This window comes from Coturnix japonica, chromosome 8 (genome assembly GCF_001577835.2).
Source record: "Coturnix japonica isolate 7356 chromosome 8, Coturnix japonica 2.1, whole genome shotgun sequence".
Classification (NCBI taxonomy): Eukaryota; Metazoa; Chordata; class Aves; order Galliformes; family Phasianidae; genus Coturnix; species Coturnix japonica.
The window spans coordinates 23,420,101-23,433,319 of record NC_029523.1 but is presented as its reverse complement, the minus strand read 5'-3'; the positions used below and the strand labels follow the sequence as shown (position 1 = coordinate 23,433,319).

The 13,219-nt window shown below is 46.3% G+C and overlaps 2 protein-coding genes across 11 annotated transcripts in view; one reads left to right on the top strand and one right to left on the bottom strand.

Moving 5' to 3' along the window:
* The window catches only part of DAB1 (DAB adaptor protein 1), a 342,053-nt gene that overhangs the window by 31,234 nt on the left and 297,600 nt on the right, over window positions 1-13,219 (top strand). The window lies entirely within an intron of this gene.
* Window positions 10,090-12,415, bottom strand: LOC107317704 (inositol 1,4,5-trisphosphate receptor-interacting protein-like 1). Its single transcript, XM_015870678.2, has 2 exons — window positions 12,366-12,415; window positions 10,090-12,085 (listed from the first exon to the last, which is right to left on the bottom strand). The coding sequence occupies exon 2, from the start codon at window positions 12,080-12,082 to the stop codon at window positions 10,466-10,468; it is 1,617 nt and encodes a 538-aa protein (XP_015726164.1). The 5' UTR covers window positions 12,083-12,085; window positions 12,366-12,415; the 3' UTR covers window positions 10,090-10,465.

The following is a 13,219-nucleotide window of genomic DNA, read 5'->3' as shown; positions in this document are numbered from 1 at the left end:
TGAGAGCTGCGTCTCTGGGTCAGTCCTACGCTTCTGCTCTTAGAGATTTCAGGAGTGTGCTAATAGGATTAGGTGCTGCAAACCTGCTTTGCGTTCAGAATTAATATCAGGGGGAAATGTGTCTTGGAACAGAATTTCCTGGGAAAGCACTGATCCCAGTAGCACAAAATAACAGTAAGATCCGGATGTCAAGATACCGCTGGCTGCTGTGAGCTCCCTGTCCCACTGCTTGGGATTACTGCTATTTTGAGGCTCCTCCTGCTAACACAGCTCTTTGGCTTCATCTTAAAGATCCCCTTGAGGCAGGCACTTGGGGCATTGCAGGGATACCTGTGTGTCAGTGTGCTTTTCTTGAGACTGTGGGGATGACTTAAAAATCATGGGTTATTATGGGTGGGAGAGCTGATGTGTAAAGGCTGTGCTTAGTTTCAGCTGATCCCCCCCCCAAAACTGAGTGTCTGGAGCCTTGGCAAGCTTTCCCTCTTGAGTGGTGGAGCTCAGGTCAGCATCACTCCCGAAATGAACCACCACATCTTCTCTCTACCCCTCTCTTCTCTTTGAATCCATTTTGCAAGATTTTACAGCAACAGAACCAGAAATGCAAAAGCACCAATTCAACATCCATTGGATAAAAAATGAAACAACAATCAAATTCCTGCCAAGGGATGTGAAGCTGAACTTCAGATAATCCCATTAGCTGCCATTTGCAGAGTTCAGCTCGCCATCCTGTCTCCAGCAGCCATAAAGAAGAGAAGGATGTGAACAGGACGAGCTCACGCCATCCTCTCTCTGATGCTTCTCGGGCTCCAGCTGTTTTCAGCTCAGGGACTTTGTGCCAGCAGTGATTTCTGTTAAACTGTTCATGGATAGATTTTGTTTCCTTTGAACTTCATATACTCTCCCCTTAAGCTAACACAGCATCCACAGCTTCTCTTATCGGGTACAAAATCACTTATGTTCATTTGTCTTGGCCGTGGTTCCAGTTCAGTTTAAGGGCTCCTTGTGTCTGTGTTGGAAACAGAACATGCACGAACAAGCTGTCCGTATCCATGTATGCCTGCCATGCAAGACCCTGGGAGAAGTGTGGTGTAACATCCCCAATTTTCTTTTGTCTCAGTGTTTTTTTTTCTGATGTCTTAAGGATTCTGACCATGAGGTCTGTTTCTTTCTTTATTTTCTCTGATAGTTGAGCTCTGGGTTGGCATTTCCATGGGGTTATTCATTGTAAACCCAGGATTTTGCCCCTGCATTGCCATGTTTGGCTCACATTTTCTGTGCAAAGTTAGGATGGTTTATCCCACATGCATATTTGACACTTATCTCTATTGAATTTTATCTGTCATCTCATCTGTCATACTACTTCATAAGGTCTTTCCGCAGTTCCTCAGTCAGCCTTCATCCTCATTATCCCAAATAAATTGAATGCAGCAAACATTCTGATCTCATAGTTCCCTATGCTTGCCGTGAGTACGTTGAAGTGTGTGGTTCCCTAATTTGACCAGCTCAGGTGACAGGCTTTCAGTCCTGCTGCTCTCTGTGTCTCCCTGGGTTAATTGGTACATAGCGTTACCTTGATGATAAATTCAGCGTGCTGTGAAATGAATATGGATGCTGTTTGCTCTGCCTTTCTTGTTTATAAGGAGTAAGAACAAGTTATGGGGAAATGAGTGCTAACCATTTTTGGCTTGCTGAGTATTTGCAAGTATTCTGTTAGCGAGTGTTTGATGTTACAGAAATGCAGGTTAATCGAGGCTGTTGTATTACTTCTCTTTCTCTGAAAGAGCAACCTAGTGGTTGATGAGAATCCTCTGAAGTACATCATCTCTTCTTGCAAGTGCTTTTGACAGCCTACTTTAATGAGCTTGAATGTCTCTGTTGAGAGTGGCACGCGTGCAAACAGAACAAATGGGTTGTAGGCAAGTGTGGAGAGGGAGAAAAGTGGCTGGGCTGAGCTGAGCTGGAGGAACCCCCTTGAAAAGCCCACGTGGAGTCTCAGAGCTGAAAATGCACAGTGCCACTTGTATCAAGTGGCCACAGTTCATGGGCATACATTGGTGCCAAAGGACGGCCCCTGCTGCATCTTATGGCTCTCACCTGTTCTGCAGGCAGCATCATACCATGGCAAATGTGATCTTCAAGTCCCTGGGCTGATCAGCAGCAGCTCTGCACTGTGGGCACAGCCATTTGTGTTACTATGAGCTGCTCTGCACACTGCAGCAAAGGGAGATGTCTCATTTAGGATATCTGTGGTATATGGGGTTTTTTCTAGTTCAGAACCTGTCTAGTTCCACCCTGTAACTACTTATTACCTGTTGTACGAGGGGTAAAAAAGTGATGGTGGCACATTCTGGAGTCTAAACCTGAGAATGCTGGTGTTGGTCTTGCAATTGTGCAACCTATTGGTAGCCACCACACTCCAGTCCCTGAGCTGATGAGGAGACAACAGGGAGAGGAGGGTGCTAGGAAGGGGCTCATATAAGGATTTTATGGAATGATTCACAATGCAATTTCTGCATTTAGCCTGGAAGACACTAATATAAATGCTTAAAAGTGGCACCTCCTTAGGTGATTGCTATCAACTTGAAAAAAACCTGCTGGTGGTGTTTTAGGGTGCTTGGCAGAATGAGGAAGGTTGGAGTTGTGGGAGAAAGGTGAAGATGGAAGAATATTTGGTCAGGTATATGAATGCATCACAGCAGTGGGAATATGGCACAGTGCAGCTCCTGTCCGTGTTGCTCTTCTGCGCCAGTAGCTCGTGTGCTGTCTGACATGAAGCATCAGCGGGTTTTGGCAGCGTTTCAGGCACATCTCCTGATGGGATGAACTGCTCTTGAACTGAATCTCCAAAGGATTTGGCACAAGTGTGCATTCCTGCAATCTGAAATGTGGATTTTTATTCGGCCTCCTGATTTGAAAAGACATTAATGAGTGCCTAAAGAAAAATCACAATCTCTGCTCTTTCTCATGTTATTTGATTTCCCTTTGTCTGCTTAATGCTCACGCAAATTGTACACACTGTGCTGGCAGACCTTACCTTGTGTCTGCTTTGTTGTCTGGTTTGGGGGGACAAAGGGAAATCTTCTACAAGGCTGTGACAAAACATTTCCTCACTAAATGTACACGATCCCAGACTTAATGGCTGCTGCTGCTCCCCAACTTGTTGCTACCTATAGGCTGGGGACAGGCCAAGAGCTCTGAGTGTTGCTGTGCTATGCCCTGAGTGCTCTGCAGTCTGAGCTCTGCGCTCAGCAACTTCATGGGAGGGAAGGAGGCTAATGAGCAAAGCCCCAGTAATTGTTGTCTTTCTGTAGGAAGTCTGCTGCCTTCTGTTTACTGTATAATAACTGAAATGAGGCAAGAAAGAGGCTAAACGTGATAATTTGTGGGCTAAATGCAGTGTCTTGCATAAACAGATACGCTGCTTGACTGGAGATCCATGTTAAATTTAATCTGAAATCTAGAATCATATCAGTGGAGTAGCTGCCATCACCGGTAGCTAAATGCTTGTGACCTTTTTTTCTGCTTTGCTGAGTTGGTAGATTTATTGCTCTAGTATATTCTTTAAGGGTGGTTTTTATACACCGCTTGTCAAAGCGTAAACCCTTGTAACAGATGAGCCCTTCCAAAGGTATGCCCCAAGTTTCCCATAGACTTTGTACATTGCTCTGAGTAATGATTCCCTAATAATGAAAAATTGAATTTGCTTCATTTGCTGTCAGGTTTGAAGCACAGGTATATTTTTTACCCTGGGGTGGTTACCTTCTAATGCATATATTCAAAACTCAAGCCATATCCGAACTGACCCGAGCCAGCTGTGATGCAGGCAGTGGGAAGGAAAGCATCAATACGTGAGGACTGCACCCTGCTTAATAGCTCTAGGAGAGCAGCATCCTTGAGTTGATTTTGTGCAGTATGTAGGTAGAATGTTTCTTAACAGGGCCTGTAGATGTAAGTCTACTTCTCTGTGCATATAGTTAGGCAGGGATAGCGTTCATGTTGCTTTAATTTGGCAAAGCTATTGCTGTGCAAAAATAATGATAATAAAAATATACTGATTATCTCAAACTGAATCATGGAATGGTTTGGGTTGGAAGAGACCTCAAGGATCATGAAGCTCCAACCCTCCTGCCACAAGCAGGGCCACCAACCTCCCCATTTAATACCAGACCAGGCTGCCCAGGGCCCCATCCAACCTGGCCTTGAACACCTCCAACATTTCCCCGAGCACAGAACAGAGCAGAAGAGATGGGAGAAGAGAAGAGGAGATGGGAAATGATTGCAAAGTAGAAGTCAGAAATTCGCTCCGTAACATCTCACCTTTTTAATGTGCAGATACTAAAAGCAGTGTTTGAGGATAATGGAGGATGTCTGTAAACTCTAGGGCATGCTGCAAACCCTCAGAAACCTCGTGACAGAGTTACTCCATAGCAAAACCACGCTTTGTGCCGTGCTGAAGTACTTTTGGTGGAGAACTTTATTAAAACTTACCAAAAAATGGGAACTCTGGAATAATCGAGCTTATTAAACTCAGAAGAAAAGATCTCAACAGATACCGCTCCTCTGACCTGTTCACTGGCAATCGACTTCCCAGTGCACAGCAATTGACTGGGGACTTCCTCCCCTGCATCCCTGGCTCATCCTTCATCTGGTTTCTGAATGGCAGAGCCCCTTGCCATTGGAAATCCAATTACAGCTAAATGAAGATTCACCTCAGTGCCTCGTGTGGAGAGCTTTGAAAAATGTTTTGCTTAAAGACAGATTTGCCCACACCTGTCTAGATACAGAGGCAAGGTTTTCTGGGTGTTTTAATGCTGTATAGCACTGTGTTATGAACCAGGATATCAGCTAATGCTGAATATAGTGCAGGCTGGGCCTGTTCCTTGTATAGCTGCAGAGGCAGTGCAGGTCACTCTTCTGCCTCTTCTCTCATGAGATTGGCTTACAAAGCTGACTTCATTAAAAAGAAATGCCTCCCTCCCCCATTTAATTTTAGTATTTTTGATTTTTCTCCTCTTTTGTCTCATTTTCTCGTTGTGTCACTTAAGCCCCCGAGGATTTAAACATTGAGGATTTTCTCTCCCTTCCCTCTCTGCACCCCGCTTTCAAAGCACAGCGAGTAGAAAATCACTTTGCACAAAGCTGAGATTCTCACATTAAAAGCTGAGATTCTCCATCCGGCTTTCCTAAGTATGTGATTATGTGAAGTATCAAATACTGTGAGAATTGGATTAAAATACCACCAGGACCAACATGGAGACAGATGATAATGAGCAGTGGGAAAAGACAGTGTGTGCAAATGCAGTAATGGATAGCAGATGTCAAGAGTTCAACATTCAATTTTATTTCTCTGTTTTCTTATGACCTGGATTTGTATTATATATGTGATGCTGTGTGTGTGTGTGCGGTAAGGAAATAGCTGCAAAGGAGTACATGGGACAGAGAGAGTAAGGATCAGGATACAGATGTGGGGTGAAGAGAACCAGGATGAAGGCAGAGGAGGAGAAAATTAAGACAAGGGAGTGGGCTGGCCACTTCGGGATGCTGCTCGATGTCTCCACATGGAGGTGTCTGCCACACATTGCTATCCCTAGAAGTGCTTGTTTGCTTTGAGAGCATTCCCAGCACAACTGCAACAAGGTTCTTTAAAGAGTGGTTATGTTATGAAATGTGACTCTTCAATATAACATCTCAGTGCCTCGAATTTATTCTCGTTCCCTCAGCGACTTCCTCATCAAATACAGTCTATTTGGAAATTCAGAATGAGATTTTTCTTAACTGCCAGCTATGCAGCAGCAATCAGCTCCCTGGGACGCCAGTCACTGCAGCCAGCATGGATGGCAGGGTTTGGGATGGAAGCTTGGCTGGCAGTATTCTGGTGCTGATGGCTTTGCCTTCCTGTGTAGCCCTTTTCTTGTGTTGTGTTGTGTTGTTGTGTCACCAACAGCCTTGTGGACACCTTGGAATGCTCCAACATGTGTCTGCATTCCCCTGTGTGCAGTCATAAATTGCAGATAATCTCTAATTGCCTTGTGAACTCCTGGTGTATGCTGCAGCATTTCACAGCCACTACAAGGTTATCAGTGATTTGGAGGCATCCTATAGGGCTGGGATGTTGGTGGATTAAAGCCTTTTCGTGCTGATCAGCCCTTGGACAAGCACTACAAATGCTTCCTACAAAGGAAGAGGTAGAAGTATAGAATGAAGGTTTGCAGCAGTTTGAGGTATACCAAAACTCTGAAGCGAAATGCAAAACTTATAGCTGGGAAAAGCCATCAAACCAACCAGTTACTGCTATTTTTGCAGGCCTGTGTAAAAAGAAAAAGCGGAATTTGTGACATTAAGATCTGCAGTAATTTTGCAAGATTATTTCCTTTTCCTAAGTAGAAACAAATTAAGTCATACTGTGAAGAGTATTTTGGTCAGTGCATTGTAATGGAAAAACAGCAAATAAAAATTACTCCTCCAGCAATAATGTGTTAATGTCTCTGGGCAGTCAGTAAGTTTTTAATGGTTATCGCTGATGTATTTTTTTCTTTAATAATTGACTGGAATGCTTATTACTGCTGCGTATAATTTGAGAAACCAGTTCATTGACAAAACCAGAAAGAAAACACCCTATGAAGTAGACAAGGAGAATCAGCTTAATACACTTCATGGGGAGGAACCCTCACTTCACAGCAAGTCAAATACAATAAGCCAAATACAATAAGCACTAGGGTTACCTTCCAAAATAAGGATATAATGCAGAGCATCTTAGCTGTCCAGAATGGGACTGTAAAACCCTTGGAGCCGTGCTTTGCTGCCTGTATTCTACAGGGAAAAGTCCTGTTGGCTGCTGTTCTCATCTTTCACTCTAGCTGCCCTTGTTTTTCTTTTTAAAACATATTTCTGTGTACTTCTAGCAGTATTTTTTGAGAACGTTTCCTCCCATCGTGCCGTTGTTTCCTTAGTTCTGTTCATCATTTCTGCAACAGCTGAGTCTATTTAGTAAGTTTATTAATTACCATGACAGGTTCATTGAAGTGAGCACCCCGTTTGGAGAAACCTCCAGGGCCCTCAGTGAATACACACACACTCATTAGAATCTTTTCCATTTATGCATCACTATGAAGAGCCAAAAACATTATAATGTGAAGATGAATTGTGCAAGTCAGATGTTGGAATTTAGTTAAGGTGGCTTTTGGTACTTTTTCCCCCATTTCCTCTCCATGGGCAACAGTATGGTCATCGAACAACAAGGAACATAAGTCCTCCTATCTTGCCTGTTCATGCTGCTCATTATATGACACTTGGCTTGACTATTGCAAGGCAAAACATAAAGGGATGCACAATTAAATGTAGTTCTCAATGTCCTTGCTTTACAATAAGGGCACAATAATAGGGTCTGACTTGGCTGAGCGGGGGTAGCTGAGCAGTTTAACCCAACGTATGCAGAAGATTCAGAAGTCACATAGAACTACAAATTGTGTAGCTTTAAAGCTCAAATTAATGAGGTGAAGATAATGCATGGTATTGTGCTATCTGCTGTGTGTTTGAGGGCGGAGTGCAAGGTGAAAGGATCTTGCAAGTCCTTCTCATGCACAAATTTAATAATGACAGATCAGCTAAGGGCCTCGAAACTCCACAAACTAGGTCAGTCTGAGTGGCTGATGTGTCAGGGTTGTGTCCATTGTACAGGCTGCAAAAGGCTTGGGCAGGTCAACTTAACAGCAGCAAGGCTGCAAAATGGGCATCCAGCTTCCCTCTTGCCTCTGGATGAATTCAGCTTGGGTTTCTCCATCAGTCACCTTTATAAAGCCAGAAGAAGAGGCTTAAAAACCAGCCTGGAAACTGGAGACTGTTAGTACTGCTGTATTAAAGAGAAGAGAGGTGTGACACCTCCATGGAGCTTCTGTGGGAACACTTAAGGCTGATTTTATTTACTGTGTAACACGGCAGTTTAGTGGGATTCCTGCTTGGTGCCTAATTAGTTCCACTAATTTATTTGGAACAAAACACCCTCCTTTTTCTACTCAGTCTATGGAATATGGTTTCTGTGAACACCTCTGATCCCTCATTTACAGTCCCTGGCTTGCTGTGTGCCATGTATGTTCTGTCTCAGGTTGCTGTTTTGTGTAACTATTAGCTTTATAATCACTACACCTCAGTGATACCCCGAGGCCCTCTGCAGCAATTATGCTGGGGTTTGTGTAGGCAGGAGATGCTGCCTTGCTCCTTTCAGAAGCTGTGCATGCACGGGGCTGAGCTGCTGTGACATGTCCCTGGAGAAGGCAAAGGATGCTGAGAGAGGGAACAAAGGGACCAAATGACCATCGTGACCGTTGGCTGCTTGTGCCAGAGCACTGGAGCTGCTGCACTGCTTTCAACAAGTGCTCAGACATAGCTGTGCACTTCCCAGCCCTGTGACAAGCTGAGGACTTGAACATGACATTATTCCCTCGTGCATTTTTAGCAGCTGCCCCAACTGCAGAGAACAGCCAGCTTTTAGCCATAGTTTATCCTCTGCTTTTCTTCTGGCAGCATGATGATGGGCTGTGCCTGACCAACACACATCTGTGCCTCACTGCATCCATGCTCCCCAGCTGGCTCTGTGCTCCTGCTGGGAGCAGAGCCTGCCCCATGCCTGTGCCCTGGGCCAGCAAAAGAGCTTCAGCTGCACCAGACCAAGCAGTCGAGGTGCCTGTAGCTGCTTCCAGCCTAGCTTTATTTCATTCCCTTTATCCTCCTACTTTGCTAATTAACTTGTGCCTAATATAATTTAATTTATTTATTGGCCTTAATTCAATAAGACCATAGAGGGAGATAAATCAGAGGCCTCCCGTATCCTTTAACTTTCTTCCGCTTAATATCCCGCTGCCTACTGACCTGTTCTCTCCTCCCTCCCCCTTTCCCATACAAGTTCTCACATCACTTATAATACACTGACACGTTTCCTTTTATTTTGCCTTTTCCATCCACTTTTACCACTTTCCCCTCCACCTTTACATGTCTGCAGAATATTCTACAAACACTCCTTAACTGTGCATTCAGGTGCTTATCCAGTCAGAGCCATGAGACATTCCTTTTGCTTTCTCTCCTCGAGTAGCCCTTGGTTCCCATGCAGTTTATCTTGCTGCACAGCTGCAATTTTTAGTTGCTTTGTATTTGCTTAGTTGCTACAGAATTTTTGATGAATGGGAGGAAAGTCAGCTGCAATGACATGGGTTTACCCTGCCTTAAGTCAGATTAATGTATTTGTGTTACTTTTTTTCCTTGCCGATGTCAGTGCCAGCTCTGCAGAAAAGGGGGTCCTGGCCATGCCTTCACCATGAACCCAAGTTACAAAGCCCAAAAATAATGTCTAATGAACACAGTCAAGCTTAAAGCTAGCTTCTGCAATTGTTAGTCTCAGCTTGCCATCCACCGGTGTTCCAAAGCTGATGCATTAGTTTCACCAAAAGAAGGGCACATATACCACTAGTTTTGTTTGTTTTTTAATTTTTATTAATTTTTATAATTTTTATAAATTTTTATAATTTTTATAAATTTTTATAATTTTTATAATTTTTATAAATTTTTTATAATTTTTATAATTTTTATAAATTTTTATTAATTTTTATTAATTTTTATTAAATTTTAATTAAAACATATACATCGATGAAACATCGATGTATATGTTTTAATAATATGCGTTTTCTGATCTACATTAACTATATTTAACTATTTAACTATATTTTCAGTGTGGACAAAGATGATTCTTCTTCACTCCATGTGGTCCCGGCATCTAAAAGGCTGGACTAACATGGCATATGTAGAAATGCCGGTGGCTACCAGGATATGGGTCTAGCTGTCTCTGTCTCCTGGCTGCTCGGATAGATGTCTTCATGGTCTTGCTGTACTCCAAACGCTGCCTTAAGTAAGCAGCTTCTTTTGAAATCCATCAGATGTAGCCTGCTGTAGCGGCTGTTTCCCAAAGAAGTCTCTGCTGCATCGCATCTCTGCGGCCTCCTCGTGCTTCTGCTATCAACAGCCCCTGCCTACTCAAAGGACAGAAATGTGTCCAAGTCCTCTTGCTGTACCCTGAGCCTGAGCTCAATCCAGAGGACTCTGCAAGAGGTGGTTGTCAGCCGGAGCTTGCAGAAGCAGACGGAGGGCCTCAACTCGCGCTGCACTGTTGACAGTTGAGGCATAGCTACCCAGGCTTCTCTCACCAGTTCCTGGAACCAGGTTGCAGTTTTCTCCATATCCTGGAGAGTTTGTATAGGAGGCTGAGCATCTTCTCTCTCCCCAGGTGGTCCTCAGGGTGGTGAAGGAAGGACAGTGTAGTCTCACATCAGCTGCTCCCTTGTGCATATTCAGTTCAGCACTCTGGCTACCGCACTGTTGGTTTGTTGTGGAGAAAACATTTGGGAGCAATTCCGACTGCCTGCTGAGTGGTGTCTTCTCCATGTCCAGAGTGCTCGTCTGTAGGACAAGTGGGCGTCTCTCATTTCCAATAGATCAGCAGGCCTGTGAGCCGATCTTGCAGCTCCTCCAACTCCTGCAGTGCCTGCTCATAACTGTCTGGATCTTGCACCAGGTGCTGGAGGAGGTTGAGCGGTTGGGACGCTCGGAATTCCTGCGGCAAGATAATCTCCGCAGGCACGTCCTCATTTCCTATGAGGAAATGGTTCAGGCGTTTCTCCTCCACACAGCAGCGCAGGTAGCGCAAGATGTCATCCATCCGCTGCAGGAAATAGCTCCCATGCCAGCTTTCCAAAGGGATGGCAGTCAGGAGGTGCATGAGCACTGTCCTCAGTTGGTAGGGAGAAAAAGTCTGGCCCGCCAGGATGTGGGCACCCACTTGCACATATCTGAGGTTGAAAGTGTTCCCCTGGTCATGGGTGGCTATGTGCTGGAAAAACTTTGCCTCAGCCACCGCACAACTCTGTGGCCAGGTTGTGCTGGGGGTAAAAGCAGCCTCTGTCTCCTGGCTGCTCAGAAAGATGTCCGTATTTTCTTGCTGGACGCCAAACACAATCTCAACAACGAAGGCTGTTTTGTGGATGTCTGTCAGATGAATCCTGCAGGAGCGCCTGGAGAACGCCACATTCATACTGCATGTCTCTGCCTCAGGCATGTATTTCCAGGCATTTGTGATCAGCACCTGGAACCATCGGGCAGTCTTCTCCACGTCTAGGTAGGCGTCCTTGCAGAAGTCACGTAGTAGGCTGGGGCGCTGATTTCCCAGCTCTTCCTCGGAGGTGTGGAGGAAGCACCGCATACCCATCTCCTGCTCCCTCCCGCACGTGCATTCCAGATCTACACGGATGCGGGAGTTCCTTGCTGGCAGCTCCCCTGCGGCACCCAGATCCAGGTGGAAAACGTGCCCACGGGGGGCCGACAGGGGCACAAGCAGGCAGAAGATGGGTTCGTTCTCAGGGGGACACCAGCCTTCATAGGCACTGCCCACCCCGATGGGGCGCTCTGGCACCGGAAAGAAAGTATCTGACACCAGATACTGGCATAAGTTGATGAGGCGACCAAAGAGGAGGAGTATCTGCTCACAGTTATCTCGATGAATTTGGTCTGGCCAGAGCACATCAGCACGGAGAAGATTACTCCCCTCCTCTTCCGCTTTCTCCTGCTGCTCCTGCTTACTGATGGAGCTCTCCTCATCACTGATGTCTTCAGTTCTCTGGAACTTTTTATAGATCTTCCACATGAACCAGAGAAAAAGGAAGAGAATGCAAAGAACACTGCAAACCTTCCAGTAAGGCAACACAGAGAAGAGCAAGGCTTGAATATCCACCCTGCTCTTCTTCAGGTTGCTCTCTTCTAATTGCGGAAGCGGAAGCGGAAGCTTTTCCATCCGCTTTCGCAGAAACACCTCACGCATGCGTTCAAGAAGGCTGCAAACCTTCCAGTAAGGCAACACAGAGGACAAGGCTCGAATGCCTATCCAGCTCTGCCCCAGGTTCTCTACGTGCTGCCACTGCAGTGTCATCTGCTCTTGCAGAAACACCTCACGCTCACGCATGCGTTCAAGCGTTTCCGCATCCAACTCATCACCAACGAAAGCCACTCTCTGCGCCAACAAGGCGAAGAAAAACGCCAAAGCCATGATCTGGAAGAGATGAGAGAGGGGAGGTCAGTGGGGCTGGGTGGGAGCTCGAGCACGGCTGGGGGAGCGGGTCCAGGAGCCACAGCCCCTGGGCTCAGGTAGGAGCGGGGCCGAGGGAGCTGGGAGGCAGCGGGGGCTGAGGCCAGCGCCGCTGCTGGCTGCCCAGAGAGCCGCTCACAGGCTCCCCTGAGCGCTCGCTGCCGGCACTGCAGGCTCCCAAACCCCTCGCGGGCCGCAGGTCGCGCCCGGCCCAGCACAGCCTTCCCCCTGCTGCTGCACTCACCGCTGGCCCAGGCCAAAGTGGAGCAGCGCTGCCCGCTGCTGGCCTCGATGCCAGATGAGGTTCAACAAAAGCAAGTTTAGAGTCTTGCACCTAGGTAGAAATAATTGCATGCACCGGTACAGGCTGGGGGAAGACCTGCTGGAGAGGAGCTCTGCTGAGAGGGACCTGGGCGTCCTGGTGGACGACAGGTTGACCATGAGCCAGCAGTGCACCCTTGTAGCCAGAAATGCCAATGGCATACTGTTGTGTATTAAAAAGAGCGTGCCCAGCAGATTGAAGGAGGTGATCCTCCCCCTCTACTCTGCCCTGGTGAGGCCTCATCTGGAATATTGTGTCCAGTTCTGGGCTCCCCAGTACAAAGAAGACAGGGATCTCTTGGAATGAGTCCAGCGGAGGGCCACTAAAATGGCAGGGAACTGGGTCTGTTTAGCCTTGAGAAAAGAAGGCTGAGAGGGGATTTGATCCAGGTTTATAAATACCTGAGGTGTGGGAGCCATAGTGGTGAGGCTGGTCTCTTTTCAGTAGTGTGTGGAGATAGGACTAGGGGTAATGGGATGAAAGTACAGCATAGGAAGTTCTGCATGAATGTGCGGAAGAACTTCTTTACAGTGATGGTGACAGAGCACTGGAACAGGCTGCCCAGGGAGGTGGTGGAGTCTCTCTCTCTGGAGATATTTAAGACCCACCAGGACGCCTACCTGTGCGACGTGGTGTAGGGAGCCTGCTTTGGCAGGGGGGTTGGACTCGATGATCTGTGGAGGTCCCTTCCAACCCCTACAATTCTGGGATTCTGTGATTTAGTACCTTAAAAAATGATGTCACTTTCTCTCAAGTGTGTGTGTGCTCATAACTAA

What these genes read in the sequence shown, in the direction of transcription:
- LOC107317704 (XM_015870678.2), bottom strand. Translation starts at nt 12,082, where the DNA reads ATGGCTTTGGCGTTTTTCTTCGCCTTGTTGGCGCAGAGAGTGGCTTTC.